The 24,679-nt window shown below is 44.6% G+C and overlaps 1 protein-coding gene across 1 annotated transcript; it reads right to left on the reverse strand.

Moving 5' to 3' along the window:
- Positions 1-433: 433 nt before the first annotated feature.
- On the reverse strand, positions 434-24,441 carry LONRF2 (LON peptidase N-terminal domain and ring finger 2). The gene is given in 15 exon segments (XM_027554373.1): positions 434-1,848; positions 6,384-6,490; positions 6,493-6,526; positions 8,489-8,520; positions 8,523-8,650; positions 9,192-9,350; positions 10,529-10,565; positions 10,568-10,646; positions 11,508-11,622; positions 12,959-13,085; positions 14,774-14,975; positions 15,877-16,038; positions 16,695-16,817; positions 19,224-19,342; positions 23,589-24,441. Coding segments are annotated over 15 exon segments (2,472 nt in total). The 3' UTR covers positions 434-1,653.
- Between the last annotated feature and the right edge of the window lie 238 nt (positions 24,442-24,679).

The raw sequence follows: 24,679 nt of genomic DNA on the forward strand, positions 1-24,679 counted from the left end.
CATGGTCAACGCATGAATCAATAACAGATTTTAGAAATCACTTGGCCAAATTGCCTTTAAACCATGTTTAAGATGAGATTTGAGATACAAAGTATGTAAGGCACTGGAAACAGGGATTGGAAAATACCTTCAAATTTTCTCTTTGTGATTAAGTTAAGTATTTGCTCACTCCATAATGAAACTGAGTTTTAGCCACTGAAACCTCCTACAACTAAAAACAAATATGACTACGAAGTCTTTCTAATAAAAATGCTTGATGGACTGATGAACCAATCACCACTGGTCATCATTAACCGCATATTTTAAAACTCAAAAATCACATATCTTGAATGAATAATAAAGCAAAACTCAAAGCTGTGATAACTCTCTAGTGTGGTTTTCATCATCTCTTCATTAAAAACATCCACCTCACAGACCAAGAAGCCACCTAAACATACCAGCTGTCGGGCCAGTGACAATGAGTCAGCACAATGTGTTCAAATGGTTATTCCAACTAACATCATCAATATGCACCAGGGGGTTGGAAGTTATACACGGTATTTGAATAGATAACAACTAGTCTGATCATAGTAAAACTTAAAAAAAAAAATTTTAGGCTGGGTTTGGAAAAAAAAAAAAACTTGCTAAATATTTACATCCCATACCCACCTCCCTCTCTTTGTATATTGTCCTGGTGTGCTTTTTTGGGATAAACAGATACCGAATTCATAGCAGCTTTTTAACGTCTTTCAGTGGATGGACAGTGAGCTCAAATTTACTGATGGGTCTAACATCTAACGCCAATCTGAGTAGAAACACAACATTTTCTAAATGCTTCACACCCACTGGATTAATAAGACATTGTGTTTCCAAGGGGTCTCTGCACTATTTTGGTTGTATTCTTAACATCCCAATATGGGTGGAATTCTAGCTCCCTTTATTCATCCTGTGCTGTGTGGGTGTGCAGGTGGGTGTGTGTGCACGCACAAATACATATCCTCAAATCAGCTACACTGTTTTCAGGTTTTTCTACATCCAAGGTACACCTTCTTACATTCTGATATTCATTTAGTTAAAATGTGCAATTTACCACGTTGGAACTACTGCAGGACACAAGAACACAGCTCTATTTGGTTCTATACTACTTCCTGGATAAGGACTAACTTCACCCCCCACACTGGACAACGGTTTGATTCCTCCATTTCACAGTGACACACAAAGCCTAATAAGCATGTTTTCAGCTAGCCCGGACTCTGAGAAATATGCTTCCAGATAACAAGACAGTTTCCTTCTTACTACCCACCCACGCAAGCAAGCTGTTCCCATCTGGAGGAGCAAGACACTTCACTGGGAAGGCAATCTTCTTTCTGGCAAAACCTAAACCACTTGTCAATCACCTTCAGTGTACTGAGCACTGGAAGCATCTGTTCCAGAGAGATTTTTTTAGGTTGTTTTCCAACCATGGGATCCATTCAGATTTCAGGCTGACCTTGTACGGAGTCAGATTCCATCTAGAACAGACTTAACTTCTGAGTAGGAGACAACATCTGCCAAGTGTTCCATTCTGGAACCCTATCAACAAGCATTTTACAAAGCATGATGGATGGATGTTAACTCGTCCGTCCCTGGCACGCCTCATAAAAACTCAAGGCCTTCCAGAAGCGTCGACAGAAATCAACTATTTCTCTCCTTGCTATTAATGAGCTCTTGCCGACTAGTCATCTTACGCGTGATGATGACTAATATCCGCGCAACGGCAAGCAGGCGCTCTTTCAGCGAGATCATGCCCAGTGTGGCCAGTTGAGCCTTCTGTGCCAATGGCAACACCGCCAGCATCCACCAGGACCATGCAGGACCACTAGGGTTACTCTGCAAAAGAAAGGAAGACAAAATCAGCAGCTCAAGTAGAAGCCTATTCTCAATGTGGTCTTCTGTCTCATCAACACGACCAAGAATTAAATGCTGCCTTCTCTAAGGTCTACTGCAATGGCACCCCGCTCCAGTACTCTTGCCTGGAAAATCCCATGGATGGAGGAGCCTGGTAGGCTGTAGTCCATGGGGTCACTAAGAGTCGGACACGACTGAGCGACTTCACTTTCGCTTTTCACTTTCATGCATTGGAGAAGGAAATGGCAACCCACTCCAGTGTTCTTGCCTGGAGAATCCCAGGGACAGGGGAGCCGGGTGGGCTGCCGTCTATGGGGTCGCACAGAGTCGGACACGACTGAAGCGACACAGCAGCAGCAGCAGCAGCACCATTCATTCAGCCCTAAAACACAAAGCTTACTTTTTAAAAAGCTTTTTATAATTTATTTCAGTCCGTACTGGGTCTTTGCTGGCGCGTGGGCTTTCCTCTAGCTGCAGAGATTGGGGGCTACTCTCCGGTTGCAGTGCACGGGTCTCTCATTGCTGTGGCTTCTCTTGTTGCAGAGCAGGGGCTCTAGAGTGCGCAGGCTTCAGCACTCACAGTTTCCAGGCTTTACAGCACAGGCTCAGTACTTGTGGCGCACAGGCTTAGCTGCTCTGTGGCATGTGGGGTCTTCCCGGATCGGGGATCGAATCCATGTCTCCTGCACTGGCAGGCAGAGTCTCTACCACAGAGCTACCAGGGAAGCCAAGACAAAGCCTACTTGTATGTTACACACTTAAATGGGGGAAATTCACATAAGGAAGAACCTGCCAAGAGATGCATCTTCCATGGAAAACTCTTCATGAATTAGTTGTTCTTAAGTCTCTTAAAGCTCTAGTTCATGATTCTCCTGGTGGTTCAGTGACTAAGACTCCAAGCTCCCAATACAGGGGGCCTGGGTTCAATCCCTGGTCAGGGAACTGGATCCACATGCCACAACTAATAAGACCAAGCACAGCCAAATTAATAATAAAGCTCTAGTTCAAAGTCTATGACCCATTAGAAGAAGCGATCGTAATTTTTATCTCTACTTTCCAATGTTCTGTTATTGTTTTCTAAACATGCTCTACAAAGCAAAATGTTTATAAAGAAACAGTATAGGTACAAATTTGACTGTTATAAACCTTATAATAAAGTCAATGAGACAAATATACATGTATATGAAATAGCTATATATATGAGTTACTGTTAAATACATATATGTGCGTGGCATTGTGGTTTAGTTGCTAAGTCGTGTCTGACTCTTGTGACCTCATGGACTGTAACCCACCAGACTCCTCTGTTCATGGACTTTTCCAGATAAGAATACTGGAATGGTTAGCCATTTCCTTCTCAGGCGATCTTCCTGATCCAGGGATCAACCCCAGGTCTCCTGCATTATAGGCGTATTCTTTTACCAACTGAGCCACCTGGGAACCCCATTTAATGAATTACTATTAAATATATATATGAATTATTATGCCACCTGATAGCCTTTGTTTCATAAGCAAACAGGCACTTCTGGATTGAGCTCTGAGCAAAAGGTAACCACAGAGTTGTTTTCAATATTCCTGGAACTGAAACCAAGATACCCAGGTCTCCCTCCTTCTCCTCCATCCCCATTCCAGAAGCAAGCAGAATCCAAACTGGGAACCAGGCAGGGTGGCTCCGGGCTCACCTTAGCTCAGGGTGAGAGTTGAAGAATGGCACCAAGGTCAAAGGGCATGGCGCCGCCCACATCACCGTGCAGAAGGCACCCACCTCCCCTCCAAGGGAAGACAGCACAAGTGTCGGACAAAACGACCTTCTCTATGGCTCATACCCTCTTTTCCTCCTCACTTTACTGAGTAGGGAGACACCGAGTAGCAGGCTTAACGGGAAAGCCTCAGCATAAAGGGGCTTCCCTGGTCGCTCGGACGGTAAGGAATCCGCCTGCAATGGAAGAGACCCAGGTTCGATCCCTGGGTTGGGAAGATTCCCCTAGAGAAGGGAATGGTTACCCACTCCAGTATTCCTGCCTAGAGGATCCCATGGAAAGAGGAGCCTGGCGGGCTACAGTCCATGGGGATGCAAGGAGCTGGACACAACTGAGTGACTAACACTTTTACTTTCAGCATAAAAATACCTCCCACATAGGACCTAAAATCCTCCGCAGCGGGAAGACAGGCGGTCTCCCAAAGGTGTTCACCTTTAGGTTCCTGAAGCCCTTGACTATGCAGCTTACACGGTGGCAGGGACCCTGCAGATGTGAGTGAGTCAGGGACCTGGAGAGGTGCAGAGATGATGCTGGATTGTTCCTGGCGGGTTCAACCTTGTCACAAAGGTCCTTCCAGCAAAGAGCTGCTCTGGGCTGTGGTCAGAGGTGGGTGTGAATTATGGAATAAGGGTCAGAGGTCACCACTGCTAGCATGGAAGATGGAGGAAGGGGCCAGAGCCAAGGAACACCAGTAGCCTTCCAAGCCCAGAGAAGGGGAGAAAATGGACTCCCCTTTAGAGCCTCCAGCAAGGAATCAAGTCTTGCCAACACTTTGATCACAGCCTGGTGAGACCTGTGAGGGATTTCTAATCCCCAAACTGTACAATAATAAATTTCTGCTGTTTTTAAGCCATGACAATCATGCAATGTGTTACAATTAGAGAAAAATTTGGGTTAATAGCAAAAACACCTAGAAAAAAGGATAATTCATACTGTCATCAAGCTAGCCTAATCACCTTGCTTTCTGAATCTGAGCTACAAAATAGAGGAGGAGCAGAGATTATAATAGAGCGGAGGGTAAGGAATGCCTGAGGGTGACTTTTGACCCAAAGCATTTTCCTGGGTTTGGAAAAGACAGAACTCACATGAGAGTAAAAGACACAAGCCACCAAGAGACACAAAAAGAAAGGAAAATTGATGAAAACAATACAAAAGACACTTCACCTGACCCTAAACCTGCCAAGACCTGGCCCTGTCCCCTCCCCTGTCTCTAGGACAGGTGAGTGGGCACAGCAGGAGGAAGTATACACTCTCAGTCACAAGCCCGCACCATCCCCTCCTGGCTGCTGCTGCTAAGTCACTTCAGTCGTGTCCAACTCTGTGCAAGCCCATAGACGGCAGCCCACCAGGCTCCGCCGTCCCTGGGATTCTCCAGGCAGGAACACTGGAGTGGGTTGCCATTTCCTTCTCCAATGCATGAAAGTGAACAGTGAAAGTGAAGTCGCTCAGTGGTGTCTGACCCTCAGCAACCCCATGGATGGCAGCCTACCAGGCTCTTCCATCCATGGGATTTTCCAGGCAAGAGTACTGGAGTGGGTTGCCATTGCCTTCTCCGCCCCTCCTGGCTCCGTGGTCCAAACATGGGGGGGACGAGCCATTTGCACTTAGCAATGCTTCACAGACCTGAAGTCTGTTCATCACTGAAATATAACGGAATATTACTCATCCGTAAGAGGAACAAAACTGGGTCCTTTGGAGTGATGTGGATGAACCTAGAGTCTGTCACACAGAGTGAAGTAAGTCAGAAAAAGAAAAACAAATACTGTATATTAACACATGTACATGGAGTCTAGAAAGATGATACTGACGGACCTATTTGTAGGGTAGGAATAGAGGAGCAGACGTAGGGAACAGAATTGTGGACATAGAGGGGGGACGAGAGGGAGGGACGAATGAGACAGTAGCACTGAAATATACCCACTACTATGTGTAAAACAGGTAGCTAGTGGGAATGTGCTATATAACACAGGTGCTCAGCTCGGTGATCTGTGATGACCTAGAGGGGTGGGATGCTGGGGGAGAGGAAGGAGGCTGAAGAGGGAGGAGATGTATGTACACATGCGGCTGATTCACTCTGTTGTACAGCAGAAACTAACACAACATTATAAAGCAACTATACTCCAATCAAAACAAAACCCTATGATAAACCAAAATGGAAAAGAACACTAATAAAAGAATGCATACACAGGTGTAACTGAATTCCTTTGCTGTATAACAAATTAACAACACTGTAAATCAACTATACTTCAATAAAAATAAATAATAAGAGAAAAAAAAAAAGCATCACTGAAGCACTCCTGGGAGCAGAGAGAAAGCCCATGAAGATGGGACAGAGGACTAGGAAAGCTTCTAAATTAATGACAGAGAATTTTCTCATTTATTCAATGCCTGTTCATTAGAGGTAAGGCAGGATTAGGTACAAAAAACGGGGTCTATCCTGCTGATGGGACGACAATTACCAAATCTTCTGATGTTGGTGAGAGAAGTACAAAAGAGACAGCCAACCAGAATAAACTGATTTCTGACAGAAAACAAATTACCTTCACGTAGTATTTATCAGAAAGCATTTATCATTTTTGCTCCACAGGCACATGCTACTCTACCAGGTGTCTCTCTGGGCTGTTGATAAATGAGATGGTTCATAAACGGCCATAACGGAGTAGGCAGCAGAGCAGGTACTGCCAAGCTTCGCTGGAGTGTGACGCGTCTCGGCACACGACGGCAGGAATATCAGCACTATGAAATATCGGCACAGCATACCTGAGGCTCAGGTTCTCTGTCTGGCATCGATCCAAAATGGCTTAAAATCTGCTCTTTTGTGGGATCCTGAAGTGACACAAACCAGGACACAGACTGCTGATAAACTACAGCACACAGAGTTCCTCGCACTCTGGGCCTTCCACCTGGTCAAGGAAGAGAGACAGCCTTTTCAGCGATTCAGTATCACACTTGTGTGTCCATTACACAGCGAGCAAGGCCACGTCTGCTGAGCAGATCCCTGGCATTTAGCACTTCAGTAATTCATTAGCATTTCAATCAACGGACAGGTGGCGCTACTGGTAAAGAATCTGCCTGCCAACGCAGGAGATGTGGGTTCCATCCCTGGGTCAGCAAGATCCCCTGGAGAGGGAAATGGCAACCCACTCCACTACTCTTGCCTGGGAAATCCCATGGACAGAGGGGCCTGGCGGGCTGCAGTCCACAGGGTGCAAAGATCGGACAGGACGGAGCGCGCACACACGGGTACACAAGCTCAACGCAGAAATCTGCACTGTTACACAGTGGTGCCCAATCTATCCCATGTCCATCGGTAACACCCAGATGGTTCTCTTACTATCTTAATATAAAAACGCATCTGATATTATTAGGAATCATTTTTAACAGCTACATGCAATCCTACATTTAAAATATACCATAATTTATTCAACAATTCACATAAGATGTATTCTATTAATAAGATAACACAAATAATATTAAGTAATTATGCAAAGTGTTTTTATCCATATGTGCGTGAGAAGGGGCTGTCATTGCCTCAGGATAGATTCCCAGAAGCAGAATTACAAGTCAAAGAGTTGTTGTTTAGTTGCTTAGTCGTGTCCGACTCTTTGTGACCCATGGATTATAGCCCACCAGGCTCCTCAGTCTATGGGATTTTCCAGGCAAGAATGCTGGAGTGGGTTGCCATTTCCTTCTCCAGGGGATCTTCCCAATCCAGAAATGGAACCCTTGTCTTCTGCACTGGTAGGCGGATTCTTTACCCCTGAGCCACCAGGGAAGTTCAAGTCAAAGAGTTTTAGCAGTTTAAAACCTGTACTCCACGCCACCAAACTGTACTTCAAAAGACATGCTGTACAGCAACAGTGCACTCACGGCCTGAGCCTGATGCCAGGGAGATCCTACGGCTTCAGGAGGACACACCCTGCTGCCTGGGCCCCCTCACTGCCCAGCAAGGCTCCATCCTACGTAGGAACACTGAGCAGAAACAGCTCCAGGGGGCCCAGGTTTGTTCTGGCTTCATCCCTGCCTCTCATGTGGGAATGCTAGCCAGTTGCTCAGTCGCCTTAGGGTAGAACTTCCTCGTCTGTCAAATGGGAGTAAACCACTAAGGTCCTTTCTGACTGCAAGACTATAGCATTTATGAAAAGTGGGGTAGACTCTGGAATTAGATTATAACACACAACCATTCTTAATTTGATTAAAAAGCAAAGATATCATTTTGCCAACGAAGATCCGTATTGTCAAAGTTGTGGTTTTTCCAGTAGTCATGTACAGACGTGAGGTGGATCATAAAGAAGGCTGAGCGCCAAAGAATTGATGCTTTCGAACTGTGGAGTTGGAGAAGACTCTTGAAAGTCCCCTGGACAGCAAGATCCAACAAGTCAACCCTAAAGGAAATCAACCCTGAATACTGTTTGGAAGGACTAATGCTAAAGCTTAAGTTCCAATACTTTGGCCACCTGATGTGAAGAGCCAACTCATCGAAAAAGACCCTGATGCTGGGAAAGACTGAAGGCAGGAGGAGAAGGGGATGACAGACGATGAGACGGTTGGATGGCATCACTGATTCAATGCACATGAACTTGGACGAATTTCAGGAGATGGTGAGGGACACAGAAGACTGGCGTGCTGCAGTCCAAGGGGTTGCAAAGAGTCGGACATGACTTAGCGACTAAATAACAATAGAAGAGGAACCCTGAGAGCCACCACACTCAGTCATCATCTTCCAACCAGTTCCCTGTGCCCCAGACCTTGCCGTTCACCTGGCTGCATTCTGCCCTCTGGCCCGTGAGGCGCGCTGCCCAAAGGTGAGCAGAAAGAGCGGCTGGAGAGGGGACGGAGCTGGCACTGCAGGGGTGACTACTCACCCTTTTATCTTCCAAGTATTCAATGTCTGCCTGTTGTAGCCGTCTCTGTGATGGTGGCTCAAAACCCGGAAGCGGCTGATCCCTACAGCATCAATGATGGAGCCGCCGTAGGAGAATGTCCTGATGTCCTTGATTGCCAGCGTGCAGTCGTACTCCGGGATCCTGGCGGGACAAGTGAGAGAGACAGCTGAGAATCGGCAGCTGTGATGTTCAAGGGGAAGGACTGGGAGCCAAGACTAGAATGAAAGGTGGAGTCACAACACAGATGTCCCCAGGCTTATACTTCGATGTGTAACAGGAGCCACTAGAGATTACCAACATCATCTTAAATTGTTCTCCAAGAAAAATGATGCATTTAATTATAAGCCCCCTCCTCTTTTTAATCTTTTGGCTGCACCACACAGCATGTTCACAATTAACAGTGTTAGTCGCTCAGTCCTGTCCAACTCTTTGTGACCCCATGGACTGGACCGCCAGGCTCCTCTGTCCATGGGATTTTCCAGGCAAGAGTACTGGAGTGAGCAGCTGTTCCCCTGTCAAGTGGAATCTTGCCAACCAGGGATCAAAACCAGATCTCCATGTTGCAGGCAGATTATTTACAATTTGAGCCACCAGGGAAGCCCTGCCACTCAGCATGTGGGATCTTGTTTCCCCAACCAGGAATCAAACCCATATCCCCTGCATTGGAAGCGTGAACTCTTACCCTGCGTGCTCAGCAGATAAACACATGCCACTCCGTCTGGTGCCCATTTCCAGGCATCTTCGTATCATAAGCCAATAGCAGGGCTCAAAGACGTGGAGTGGGCAGGGCACGGTGGGGAAGGCCATGGCGCACACAAAGATGGGCACATCTCTGGTCAGACTGCAGGGTAAGAGGAATGTTAATTAGATGTGGGAGCTGTCAGATACGGAAGGGTATGACAACCGTAGTTCTCTTAATGACAAAACCCACGGGTTTGCCTAAGCCTTAGGCGGGAAAAGAAAGTCAACAGTCACAGCGTGAGAAAGCGCTCAGCAAGCCCTCTTATTTAATCTGATGAGAGAACGTGCTTAAGATCACTATGAACACATTCTCATGACCTTGAGGGCACAGTGCTAAGTGACGTAAGTCTGAGAAAGACAGAAACTATATGACCTCATTTGTATATGCATCTAAAAACAAACAAAACCAAGTTCATAGACAGAGGACAGACAGGGTTACCAGCAGAGAGAGAGAGAGTGTGTGTGTGTGTGCGTGTGCGTATGTGTGTGCATCTGCTTGTGTGTGTATCCGTGTGTGCAATGGGTGGAGGGGGTCAAAAAGCACAAAGCTCTAGTTATAAAATAAGTCCTGGAGATGCAACGCACAGCATGGTGACCATAGTTAATAATCCTGTATTGCATATTTAAAAGTTGTTAAGAAAATAAATCTTAAAAAGCTCTTATCACAATAAAAGTATTGTAACTGTCTGGAGACAGATGTCAACTTAGATCTACTACGGTGATCATTTCCCCATATACACAAATATCAACTCACTCCGTTGTACACCTGAAACTAGTATAATGTTAAACGTCGGTTACATCACAAGAAAAATAAATAAGAAAAAATTCTGATGAAAGCAAAAATGACAGATGTCTACTAATAAATAAAAAAGACTAGAAGAATGATAAGATCTCAATCCTTACAGGTCACTACAACACAAAACTTTAATCACTTTAAAAGAAAAAAGAACTGTCAAGCCTATTTTGAGGGGAAAAAAGCCCGTTTTCAAACATCTCTTGTTTTTAATGAACTGTGCCTTTTCACTTCTGAAAAACTCAGTATTGCTTATTTAGATATAAAAAGCAGCCATATAATTGTCAAAACACACTTTTGGAATATTTCTTACAACCTTCTTCAATTAAATTCCATAAACGCTTTGCAATTAATTTTTTTTTTTTTGAGGCCAATTTCTCTGCCAAAGAGGGGGAAAAAAAAACTGAGATAGAGCTGTGAGGTTAGCCAGATTTTCTTCTTGTAACCTCTACTCAGCACGAAGTACCTAGAACACGAGGACTTACTGTGACAGCTCCACCATTTCTTCATCATAGATTCTCTGTCAGACAGCTCATCTGAGAAATACCGAAATATTAATTCTTCGGCAAGAGCAGTCGTATTAAAATTGCTGCTTGCCAACAACTGTAACAAAACAAAGTTAAATAATACTGCTTGGTATTTAATTCTTTTTAAGAATTTGTTTTTGTTTTTTTTTTGACGTGGACTATTTTTAAAGTCTTTATTAAATTTGTAAAAATATTGTTTCTGTTTTACGTTTTGGTTTTTTGTCTGCAAGGCATGTCAGATCTTAGCTCCCCAACCAAGGATGGAACCCACACACTCTGGAGGGGAAGGTTAAGTCTTAACCACTGCACCACCAAAGGAAGTCCCTATGGTAATCAGTTCTTTTTTTTTTTTTTTTTTTTGGTAATCAGTTCTTAAGGAAAAAGAGCTCTCTTTTGTGGGAGCTGGGGTCCTAGAAGACAAAAGGGACTGAGGTGAGAGAGATGGAAGGTCGGCCCTGTGAGGGAGGGGCGGGCTGTCCCTCCCGCAGGAAAGCAGCTCAGGAGACAGGGTTCGCCTGGAGGAAGGAAGAGGCAATCCCATCTTGCTGGTGTCTACACTCTCCATGGAGAATCAGGTCAAGGAGGGGAGACGGAGTGAGTAGCAGGTGGTGGAAGACAAGAAAGTATCAAAGAATCACCTTGGAGAGTGAAAAGCTGAAGCTACCAGAGAGGCATGGTAAAAATGCTAATGGTGTTTCAAGTCTCAGATTTAAGATTATGAATTTCAACTGAAATTTAATCTTCCCTGCTTTGTGGGCTGACTCTAGCTTTGCTCTCTACTTACACAGACACAGACAAAAGCAAAAAGAGCTGACTTGGTCAGGACTGAAAATGGGAGCTAAGGGACCAAGGAATTAAAAGCTGCATGTGAAGGGAGAGGAGGTGGAGGCCAAATTTTAAAAGTGCCTGGATTTGTCATTTCCAGAGAAATACTTACTGCTGAAAGTTTTTCTTTGCACAAGGGACAATGAGGGGTGTGATCCTGGCAGCGCTCGAGGCATTTCAGGCAAAACGTGCGTCCACAGGGCGTAGTCACAGGTTCAAAGAGCAACCTGCAGAAACATCTGGGTTTTCAGCAAGACAGGTCCACAGTAGACTTTCAAAGAATCTATTCATTTTATAAGAACTCTAGAAACCACTTATACCCATTTTCTGTTTTCATCTTCCTTATCCAATTTTTATAAAATAAAGCAATTGTTATTGAAGGTGAAGGTGAAGTCGCTCAGTCGTGTCCAACTCTTTGCAACCCAGTGGACTGTAGCCTACCAGGTTCCTCCATCCATGGGATTCTCCAGGCAGGAATACTGGAGTGGGTTGCCATTTCCTTCTCCAGGGGATCTTCCTGACCCAGGGATCGAACCCAGGTCTCCCTCATTGGAGGCAGATGCTTTAACCTCTGAGCCACCAGGGAAGCACATATTGTTAAGGTTTATGTAATTTCTCTGACAAAAGGAGTTCAGTTCAGTTCAGTCACTCAGTCGTGTCCGACTCTTTGCAACTCCATGAACCGCAGCATGCCAGGCCTCCCTGTCCATCACCAACTCCCGGAGTCACCCAAACCCATGTCCATTGAATCAGTGATGCCATCTAACCATCTCATCCTCTGTCGTCCCCTTCTCCTCCTGCCCTCAATCTTTCCCAGCATCAGGGTCTTTTCCAATGAGTCAGCTCTTCGCATCAGGTGGCCAAAGTACTGGAGTTTCAGCTTTAGCATCAGTCCTTCCAATGAACACCCAGGGCTGATCTCCTTTAGGATGGACTAGTTGGATCTCCTTGCAGTCCAAGGGACTCTCAAGAGTCTTCTCCAACACCACAGTTCAAAAGCATCAATTCTTCGATGCTCAGCTTTCTTTATAGTCCAACGCTCACATCCATACATGACCACTGGAAAAACCATAGCCTTGACTAGACAGACCTTTGTGGACAAAGTAATGTCTCTGCTTTTCAATATGTTGTCTAGGTTGGTCATAACTTTCCTTCCAAGGAGTAAGCGTCTTTTAATTTCTGGAGTAATTTCAAGGAGTAAGCATCTTTTAATTTCTGACAACAGGAGACACAGAGGTAAAGAGCAGACTTTTGGACTCAGTGGGAGAAGGAAAGCGTAGGATGATCTGAGAGAACAGCATTGAAATATACACATTATTGATGTAAAACAGATGACTAGTGGGAATTTGACACATGAAGCAGGACAACCTGGAAGAATGAGGTGGGGAGGGAGTGGGGAGGGGGTTTCAGGATGGAGGGGACACCGGTATACTTATGGCCAACTCATACAGATGGATGGCAAAAACCATCACAATATTGCAATTATCCTCCAATTAAAACAAATAATTTTTTTTAAAGCCCATTATGTTTAGGATACAAAATCAGAAAGGCTGGATTTTTCACAGTGGCGTAGATGCTATGTCACCATATCTCATACAAAGGGCACACTTGAAGTCAGCCACCTCTATGGGGAGCTATTCACTTTCTCCTGTGTTAGAGTTCACATTTCTTTGGGGTAAGGAGTCGGTCTCTGAAAAAATTTAAATGCTATAATTAACACTTGCACATCTGGGTAAGAGAAAGCAATGAAGTGTATTTCCTCTGGCTAAAGTGTGTTACAGGCTTCTCTGGTGGCTCAGATGGTAAAGAATATGCCCCAATGTGGGAGATTCAGGTTCAATCCTTGGGTCAGGAAGATCTGCTAGAGAAGGGAAGAGCTACCCACTACAGTATTCTTGCCTGTATAGAGCCCGGTGGGCTACAGTCCACTGGGTCACAAAGAGTTGGACACGACTGAAGCGACTGAGCACGCATGCAGGGACACATTTAAACGAGTTTTAAATGTCCTTGACAGTTCCGGGACCCCCAGGGAAGCCAAGATTCCTGATGCTGGATGGAGTCCCTTACAGAAAACAGTGTGGTGTTCGCGTATAACCTAAGCACACCCTCCCACACAGGCACAGCCCAGAGGTATCTCGGGGTCTGTTCCAGTCCACCACAGCAATAAATTGAGTCATACAAACTGTTTTTGGTTTCTCCGTGCATATAAAACTTATATTTGGGCTTCCCTGGTGGCTCAGTGTTAAAGAATCTACCTGTCAATGCAGGAGACATGAGTTTGATCACTGACTTGGGAAGATATCCCACATGCCAAGGAAAAACTAAGCCTGTGCACCGCAACTACTGAGCCTGTGCTCTAGAGCCTGGGAGCTGCAACCACTGAAGCCTGAGCACCCTAGAGCCCGCTCTGCCAGAAGAGAAGCCACTGCAGGAGTCTGAGCACTGCAACTGGAGCAGCCCTCACTCTCTACCACTAGAGGGAGCCCTCGAGCAGCAACAAGGACCCAGCACAGCCAGAAATTACTAAATTCAAAAAAAAACCTTATGTTTACGCTATATTGTATTCCACTAAGTGTGCAGTAGCATTATGCCTAAAAAAACAATGCACATATATTAATTAAAAATAGTGTTAGTCGCTCAGTCGTGTCTGACTCTTTGTGACCCCATGGACAGCAGCCCGCCAGGCTCCTCTGTCCATGGGATGCCCCAGGCAAGAATACTGGAGTGGGGTGCCATTCCCTTCTCAAGGGGATCTTCCGAATCCAGGGATCGAACCTTGGTCTCCCACATTACAGGCAGATTCTTTACCATCTGAGCCACCAGGGAAGCCCTAATTAAAAATAACTTATTGCTAAACAGGCTAACCATTTCCTGACAACACAGGTTTGCCACAAACCTTCAATCTGTCAAAAATAGTAATAATGATAATCTGCAAAGCACAATAAATGAGGCATACCTATACCTTAAATCATCTCCAGATTACTAATAATACTTACAGCAATACATGTAAATGTTATGTAAATAGTTGTTACACAGGGTAAAAGCAACTTTGGCTTTTTGGCACTTTCTGAAAATTTTTTTCCCAAATATTTTTGATCTGTGGTTGGCTGAATTCACATGTACTGAAGCCTGACTGTATACAGGCATTATTTATCTATAAGTCATGAATAAAAGTTAAAGTTATACCTAAATTTCTGTGCTTTTTTTGGCTGTGAAGTCTTTATAGAAGTAACCACTGAAACTGGCCTATAATCTGAAAGGTGATATATTCATTATTCATCTTAAACTGCCTGTATAAAAATTTTTTAAGTGTATTAAGCATCAGCCAACAGTCTATAAGTCTACAGTCACATACTCCAAGATAAACAGCCTACTGACCTTTCTTGGGAATTTTTCCAGGGGCATTCACATCGTGTGCATCCTCTGAGTCATTCGGAAACTGTCTCTTTAAACCAGTGCTGGGCTCCATTGGAAGGATGCCGTCTAACACCTCCTGATCCTCTTCACAGTGTAAGCTCAGTATGAAATGTAAAACTGAGGAACTGTTATTTCTAAACACATCAGGTTTCTCAGATGGATTCTGATAAAGTAGGAAAAAAGAATCCTGAATGTTAAAGACAACATAGCATGAGAAAAAAAGTTCATGCACTAGCCTTTCTTGGGCATCTTTGGAAAAAAAGAAGGCTTACACTCTTCCTTCATAATGGGTTTCATCTATTAACTGCTGAGATGAACTGTACAGTTTTCATGGTAAAATATAAGGATAATTTCTCCCTGAGGGAGCAACTGAATACCAGTATTCATATATTCAAATTATCCCTGTGCTTTCTTTTCTCTAAGACAAAATAATTTCAAGTCTCCTGAGGTTTTGGGTGTTTTGGAATGTTCTAGAAGTTTCTTTCAATCTTCAGTGATTTTCTTTTTAAATATTTTATTTATCTACTCAGCTGCGCCACTCTTAGTTGCATCATATGGAATCTTTAGTTGCAGCATGTGGGACCTAGTTCCCTGACCAGGGATCAAATCCAGGCTCCCTGCATTGCAGGCAGAGTCTTAGCCACTGGACCACTAGGGAAGTCCCATCAATCTTCAGTGATTTTCAGTACTTCCACCAACACCCTTGGAAAGTTTTAACTCTCAAGAGGAGAAGCCAGAACTGGTCTTGAGAAGTACTAGCTAATGGAATGTCAACATCTGAATAACTTATAAATGTCCAAAACTACATTAAGCTTACTAGAGATAACAGTGACTTCCCTGGGGGTTCAGTGGTTAAGAAGCCACCTCTCAATGCAGGTCACGTGGTTCCATTCCTGGTCAGAACTAAGATCCCACATCCCCTGGAGCAGCAAAGCCCAAGAGCCACAACTGGAGAGTCTGTGTGCTGCAACAAGAGACCCTGTGTGCTGCAACTGAGACCTTACGCAGCTCAATTTAAAAAAAAAAAAAAAGAGATAATGTTGACAAATACACGCACTTCCTACCTTAGACCTTCCTGCACTGCCACCTTCCTCCACAGGACCCTGGCTGTTCATATGGCTCTGAAATTGAGCCTTTAATCTCATGTTCAACAGTATACTTTGGGTGGAAGAGGTTAAATTCTAAGGCATGTTTTCTGAAGCAGGGAAAAACACCTCAAACAGTACCTACAAAATTACCAAGAGGAAAAAAGCATTTTTTAAAACACTTTTGAAAAATACATAACAAACCTAAAAGATTCAGAGGAAATGTAAAAACAAGAACTCATGGTCACTGGAAATGCTAAGGCTGTGTAACTACCATTTACGAGCTTTTTTTTAACAGGGTAGATCTTTACACCAAGTGTGACTTGATGACCTCTAATAAGATTAGGCTAAAGATCTGCATAAAAGAGTAGATATTTCTGCATCTCATTGGTGAAGCTTTGCTGAAAATTTCAAGTCAACCTATGTAGCTGAATTGATATATTGTACATATGTCTTTTATGTGGCTCCTGCACCAACTATAACATTTGAATTACAAACTCTAGGATAAATCACCTTGCATCCCCAGCGTCATACATTAACCTTGTCTCACTGATACATGTCATTAGTTCAGCAGAGGTGAGATATATGTGCCCTGCCTCGTGAAATGTGCTGCATTATCCATGGATGAAGGTTATCAAATGCATGAACTCATCATTATCATTGTGCATTTTAAATCACACTGTCATGAATATTCAGAGTTATATTTCTCGCTTATTTTACACAAAGGAGCTACTCAGCATGAACACAAAGGCAGAAAGTAAGACTCAAAGAAGCAAGTCATTGAAAGGGAATCACACCTTCTGGGCTTCTTTCTTCACTGAGTTACATTCAAGATTTAGAGCAAGGCAGTAGAGAAACTCCCTCAACGTCTCCTTACTTCTTCCCAGTCCAGAGAGAGCCTCGGCTTTCACATGATGCCCCTGGATGCATCCAAAGACAAACATTTGAAAAAAACAGTGTGATGATAAACTTGTGTACAAACAGCCCTGAAAAAAAATCACTGCAACAGTTTTACTTTCATATTAAATAGAATAAACACAAGCCCACAGAGGATGGCTTCAGATTGACCACTTTATAAATCGGGCAAACGGGAATGTCCCACAAGTATGATCCATGATCAGAACACCAGAGTCCACACTTCGAGTCTGATCCCAAAGCAGATCCAAGGGACCAGCTAAGAGAGAACTGGGCGCCCAGCACCTTTAACTCGCTCAGTGATCAGCGGTCACTACCATGTTCCCGTCTTCAAGGCACATATGGGCTTGTGGGAGCAGACACACATGACAGAAATAACTATAATGAAGTGTCAGCATACAGAGTGCCACAACGAAAATGAACAAAACACAACACGGATCGGTATTTCCCAACAGCATTTGGTTTTTGCTTTATGGAGGCAATATTTTCTCAAACCACCGTATGTATTATGCTTTGTTTGACTAGTTCACGTGTTACATTTCCACTGGAGTCAGTTGTTCCCATCATTTAATCTTTCTCTTCTGCGCTGTTCAATTTTTTTCTTGTTGGTCCTCAGTTGTTTGCTCATATTTAAGAAAAATGAACTGCTTCCAGCAGGTTTCCTCTGACACTGAGTCAGTTAGAGCCTTGGATGACTGGATGGATGGATGACTGGATACTGGATAGATGGATGGATGGATGACTAGATGGATGGATGGATGGATGGATGAATGGATGGATGGATGGATGGATGGATGACTGGGTGGATGACCATATAGATGGGTCAATGGATGACTGGGCAGATGGATGACTGGGTAGATTAATGACTGGGTGGATGACTGGACAGATGGACAGGTGGATGACTGGATAGACGGGTGGATGAATGGATGACTGGATAGATGGATGGATGGATGGGTGACTGGGTGGATGACTGGATAGATGGACAGGTGGATAACTAGATAGATGGATAGATGGATGGATGGATGAATGGATGAGTGGATGGATGGATGGATCGATGGACAGACGAATGGATGGATGAATGAATGACCAGATAAATGGATGACTGGATGGGTGGATGACTGATGGATGGATGACTGGATGGGTGGATGACTGGATAGATGGGTGGATGAATGGATGACTGGATGGATGACTGGCTGGATGAATGAATGACTGGATGGTTGGATAGATGAATAAATGACTGAATGGATGGATGACTGGGTGGATAAAATAAAGGAAAAAGGGAGAACAGGCTACATATTATCTATTAACCTGGGTTACTGTTTCTTCGGTGTTTCTAAAACAAAGATAATTAGAAAGTAATTCAGCAGGAGGAAAAATATCTTAATTATTAAATAGAGAATGCTATAGGTATTCATCTCATCATAAGTTCTTTAAAACTTTAAAATATCTTAAGGGATTTAAAATTCAAAGATTCATGAAAAAAGCTATACCTTTTATTCTTTGGCTTATAAATCTTCTCAAGGACAACTTAAGCTATCATTGTTAGGTCAGCCAACCTCATTTTGTATCACAGAGAGATATTGGAACTTTCCAGCCAAGACACAGAGATTAAAATTATTCCAGAATACATACAAAACTCACCCTTTTACTAAGATTGCTTATATTCACCATGTATATTAGGGCTCAACTGCTAGACATGATTATTATATGATCTTCCTATTTAAACTGTAATCTTAAACATATCTTTTAACTCACAAATTTATAACGTTCTTTTATTTTGTTTACATATTTGTTCAGTGCATAAGGCATATTATTCAGTTAATAATCTACTAAGTTGGAGAAGACTCCTGAGAGTCCCTTGGACTGCAAGGAGATCCAACCAGTCCATTCTGAAGGAGATCAGCCCTGCGTGTTCTTTGGAGGGAATGATGCTAAAGCTGAAGCTCCAGGACTTTGGCCACCTCATGCGAAGAGTTGACTCACTGGAAAAGACTCTGACGCTGGGAGGGATTGGGGGCAGGAGGAGAAGGGGACGACAGAGGATGAGATGGCTGGATGGCATCACCGACTTGATGGACATGGGTGTGAGTGAACTCCGGGAGTTGGTGATGGCCAGGGAGGCCTGGCGTGCTGAGATTCATGGGGTCGCAAAGAGTTGGACACAACTGAGCGACTGAACTGAACTGAAGAGTAATCTAAATTAGTGTTTCTTATCTAGATCCAGTTGGAAACTTGATCTTTTGAACTGCGCTGGATTATTATGAAGTGGTTGCTACATTTATACTACCTATAAACTGAGAGAAATGTACACTGTCTATAGCTGCCTGATCACAATAGTCTTATTTAATAATTTATTAAGAACATTCCATAAATTTACATTTATTATCTCCAAAGCCGACCCATACAAATACCTTAGACAAGAGAGATTCATTCTGACAAACTTCACCAGCAACCTGCAGAGCCTGTTCATAGTTCTTCATGGATAAATACAACTCTGCTCAGAGCAGCAATAATGAATTATCACCAGGAGCTGAAAGACATCAGGGATGGAAATAAACAAATATGACTGCATTTTAAAAAATCATCTTTAAGTGATTAAAAATATTCAATTAGAAAACGAACATAAAGGTAACACTACTTTGTTGGTGGGAATGTAAACTAGAGAATGTGAACAGCCACTATGGAGAATGGTATGGAGATTCCTTAACAAACCAGGAAGAAAACTACCGTGAAAGTGAAAGTCACTCAGTCGTGTCTGACTCTTTGTGACTCCATGGACTATAGAGCCCACGGAATTCTCCAGGCCAGAATACTGGAGTGGGTAGCCTTTCCCTTCTCCAGGGGATCTTCCCAACCCAGGGATAGAACTCAGGTCTCCCGCATTGCAGGTGGATTCTTACCAGCTGAGCCACAAGGAAAGCCCAAGAATACTGGAGTGGGTAGCCTATCCCTTCTCCAGAGGATCTTCCCAACCCAGGGATCAAACCGGGGTCTCCTGTGTTGCAGGCGGATTCTTTACCAACCGAGCCATCACAGACAATAAGAAAACTACAGTTCATAAAGACATGTGTAGGACCCTGGTGGTCCGGTGCCTAAGACTCCAAGCTCCCAATGCAGGGGGCCCGGGTTCGATCCCTGGCCTGGGAACCAGATCACACGCCACAACTTAAAGAAAAAAAAAAGATCCCACAGCCTGCAAGGAAGATCGAAGATCCCACATGCTACAACTGAGACCCAGCACAAATAAATTTTTTAAAAAAGACACAAGTACCCCAATGTTCACTGCAGCACTATTTACAATAGCCAGGACATGGAAGCAACCTAGCTGTCCACTGACAGATGAATGGATAAAGAAGTTGTGGTACATATATACAACGGAATATTACTCAGCCATAAAAAGGAATGGATCTGAGTCAGTTGTAGTGAGGTGGATGAACCTAGAGTCTGTTATACAGAGTAAAGAAAGTCAGAAAGAGAAAAACAAATATCATATATTAATGCATATATATGGAATCTAGAAAAATAGTACTGATGAACCTACTGACAGAGAAGAAATGGAGATACAGATGTAGAGAACGGACTTGTGGACAGAGCAGGGAAAAGAGGCTAGCAGAAGTTGAGAAAATACATTGACATATATACAAAATCATATGAAAAACAACTAACAGCAAGCTGCTGTATAACACAGGGGCCCAGCCTGGCACTCTGTGATGACCTAGAGGGGTGGGATGGAGGCAGGAGGCTCAAGATGGAGGGAATATTTTTATAATTATGACTGGTTTGCACTGATGTATTGCAAAAACCATCACAACATTGTAAAGCAATTGTCCTCCAATTAAAAAAAAAGGTAAAATAAATAACTTCTCAAATCATATGTAGAGTTTCGTAGTTTGGTAAGTATATTTTACACAGCTTCTCTCAGGCAATCAGAAACGAGAACGAGTGATATCTCAAAATGCATCAAGAAAACAGCCTGCCACACACACAGTAGCTACAACATAATTTCCACTGAATAAATGCTGAGCCATCTTAATGTCATAACTAGGCACGGAAAAATAAAAGATTTAGAGTAATTTTCTTGAAAGTACACAAGGAAATTTGCGCTTAAAAACACAGTAAAGCATAATTTGTTTTTCTGTACAACTGAGTGGGTGCCGATTCATGACCATAATTGTACTCATAATATGTTCTCTTACATGGGAAAAGAAGGGAAAAAAAATATTTTCCCTAGATTCTTCAAACAGAAGAGATCTTGAGAATTACCCATATGCTGCTAAGGACCTAAGTCCAGCTGCACAGAAGCCAAGAGATCTAATGACAGTCTACGGAACTGCTGAGAAGGCAGGGCACCACGGAAGCACGACAAAGCCAGAGCTCAAGAAAGCAGAACCGTTACGACTATTTCTTATGCTGCTGGACATGATTCACTCCACCCATACTCGTGCTAGGATCTCTGAAACAGGGCTGAAGTGTGCCTTTTAGCTGATCGATAAATACTCCAGCCACCTAAGATGTGTTCTCATCTCTCTACTTCACACAGGTTTTCAGCTTGCTCAAAATCCTTGAGCTTGACTTTTTCTCAAAGTAAGTAGTTGGTGCTTTTGAAACCCTACTCTGTATCTTCGTAGTTTACACAGTTAACTGGGAAAACAGGCATAAAAGAACTCATGCAAAAAGATAACTGTATCAAGACATGGTGAGCAGGCACTGCGCATAAATGTGTTATTGCTACAAGTGTATAATACAGAGAAGGGTATGACAGGGGCAAAGGGGAAAGGGACAGCAGGAATGGAAAGCCAAACAAGAAAAAGCTGAATTTTTTAAAAAGACATTGACTAGCTACAACAGAGATCAGCAACTTTTTCTTCTGTAAAAGGCCAGGTATTAAACACTTTAGGCTTTGCAGGACAAAAGGTCAACTCGAGGATATGCAGGTATTTATATAACAAGAAAACAAATTTTTATAACTTATTTGCTGACAAAATCCAAAATATTTTTGTAATATAGGTCCATGGGGTCACAAAGAGTCAGACACGACTGAGCACACACATACACTCCACACACACACACAAACAATTAGAAAAATGGAATTCTCTTCCAGAAGGTAAAATTTTCTCAATTCAGGTTCAGACTTAGTGTCCCCTCTCATAAAAATCAACTGAAAATGTTCACCGCCTGATCTATAATGAAATTTTACATATTCATCGAAAATGCTCACAGGTACTATGCAATACTGATGTCAGTCACAAATGTGATTTTAAGATTTTTTTTTGATGTGGACCATCTTTAAAGTCTTCAATGAATTTGTTACCATACTGCTTCTATTTTATGTGGTTTTTTTGGCCACCAAAAAACTACCTGGGTAGTTCCCCCAATAGGTATTGAACTCAAGGCTCCTGAGTTGGAAACGTGGAGTCTTAATCATTGGACCATCAGGGAAGTCCCAAACATGTAATTTTTAGTTGAGTATTTCACTGCCTGGAAGGTGTTCATAGAATTCTATTATATTCGTCTCATGATATTAGCCTCTGTAGTCAATCTACACTGAACATAATTGCAGATTAATCCTTTCCAACCCAATATCAGGTTAAAGTGCCTCAAGGGCACAGTTAAATGCATTTTGAAACACAGAAATTTTTTAGAGATTTTTAGAAATCTAAAACCAAAAAAACAAAAAAGAGAGAGAGAAAGAAAATGCTGCTGGAAATATATTCTGAGCTTGGGAAATACACCTACTGCAAATCTATGTGAGAATAGACATTTCCATCTTGTTCCCACTTTGCTGCAAGTTGATTCTCTGGAATGCTCTAAATAATCACACCTGATGAAAAAAATAGCTGACTCTTCCATTCTAGTATTCGTACTGTTTCCTTTGATGTTGCAACAACAGCGGTGGTAGTGAACATTTTTCTCTTATTCTTGAATTTAAGAAAAAAAATGTCTAATGTTTTAACATGAAGTATGTTTGCTAAAATCTTCCGAAAGAGAATATTTATCAAATTAGGTTAAACTGCCTCTTATTCCTAGTTTCTTACAAAGGCATTATAACATGTGGGTATGTTACATATAACATGTCTCCCCGCTGGTATTACTGAATGGTTTATCTAATGCTGAATTACCCTTACATTTCAGGGGTAAGCCTTCCCTCTTGACCTTAACTCTTACTACATAGCTGGATTCAAAATACTAAGAAATTTAAAGTTTTGGCATCTATGTAACGTGGTGGTGGTGGTTTAGTCGATAAGTCGCGTCTGACTCTGCGACCCCAGGGTCTGTAGCCCGCCACACTCCTCCTTCCACGGGGTTTTCCAGGCAAAAATACTGGAGTGGGCTGCCATTTCCTCCTCCAGAGGATATATAACCGTCTAAAAAAGCTAATTACACCGTAACAGCACCTAACGGCCTTTGAGAGAGGAGAGAGGTCAGAGCCTGACTGCAGAATGTAAGAGCATCCTTCCTGGGTTCACCAGCTGAATCCCCAAAGCAAACCCCGCCCCACCGCAAGGTTCTCTTCTGCGCCCTGCCCCAGAGCGTGAGCCATCTGCATTTTCCTACATGACCACCGAAAACCCTTCACTACACTCCCAAGATAGGGTGAAAAAGCAGTCTTGGCCTCACAAGACGGTTCAGCAATGCCGCGCAGGTCCTGGAAAAGACCGCCCGCGGGTGGACCTGGCTTCTGCTCTTCGCCTCACCACTTCCAGAAAGTTCTCCCGTCCCGGGCCTGCGGCTCAACAGGTGCGCGGGCAGGCGGCCCTGCGCCCGCGCCCACTTACCCAGGTCCAGGGCTTGGTGACCCCTGGCTAGCGCGGCCTCGGGCTGCCGCTGGCGCTGCAGGTTCCGCGCCTGGTCCGCCAGCCTGCGCGCCCAGCACTCGCCCGGGAAGGACTTCTCCAGCAGGCCGCTCAACGCCACGTTGACCAGGCGCGCCGGCCCGGCTCGGCGCAGCGCCCGCACACTGCGCCCGCACACTGTGAGCCCGAACCGCAGCGTCACTGGCTTGTGCAGCAGCCGCCGGCAGCACGGGCAGCCCAGCAGGTCTCGGGGCGCCTCCCCGGGGGCGCGGCCCGGGCTTTCCCGCCGTTCGCGCGGGCCCAGGGCGCGCGCCAGGCTGACCGTCAGTTCCCCTAGCTCGTCCAGCCGCAGCGCCCCCAGCAGCGCGGCGCCGCGGAGCGCTCCCACGCACTCGAGGAGGCGGCCAGCGCGGGCCAGCGCGTCCCCCAGCCGCAGGCACAGGCCGCGGTCGGGCTGCGCCAGGCCGGCCAGCGCCGAGCGGTAGAGCTCGGACGCCGTGTCGTACTCGCCCGCGCGGAAGGCCTCGTCGCCCTTGTCCACGCGCTGTGGCGCCGGCTCCCCGCAGTCGCCGCCGCAACAGGGTGGCGGGACCGGCTCGGTGCTCAGGCCGCACTTCCACCCCCCGCGGCGGGCGCAGGGCGCGGCCGGAACCGCGGGCTTCCGGCCGCTGAGACAGCCCCGCCCTGTGCAGGACCGCCCACCACCCCACCCCCACCGCCGGCGGCTCCCGCAGACCCTCCTCTCCTCGCCCCGGGCGACCCCGCGCGCGTCTACGTGCGCGCTCCTCTGCACGCGCTCCTCTGCACGCGCCCCCCGCCCGCGCGTTCTCTGCATGCCTTCCGCGTCTTCTAGGGCCCGCAGCCACCTGCGCTCTTGGAACAGGTGCCCTCAGCCTGCCCGGCGCTCAGCTCCGCGTGCTGAGTGCCAGCCTGGCTCCAAGGCCTGGTCAAGACCACCACCTGCGGCTGTGCTTAAAAAGAGAACAGATAAGGACCAAGGGTGTAAGGTGCAACATGGTGACTATGGCTAACGCGGCCGTACCACGCACAGGAAAGTTGTTAAGAGAGCAAAT

The sequence above is a fragment of the Bos indicus x Bos taurus genome, chromosome 11, assembly GCF_003369695.1.
Source record: "Bos indicus x Bos taurus breed Angus x Brahman F1 hybrid chromosome 11, Bos_hybrid_MaternalHap_v2.0, whole genome shotgun sequence".
Classification (NCBI taxonomy): Eukaryota; Metazoa; Chordata; class Mammalia; order Artiodactyla; family Bovidae; genus Bos; species Bos indicus x Bos taurus.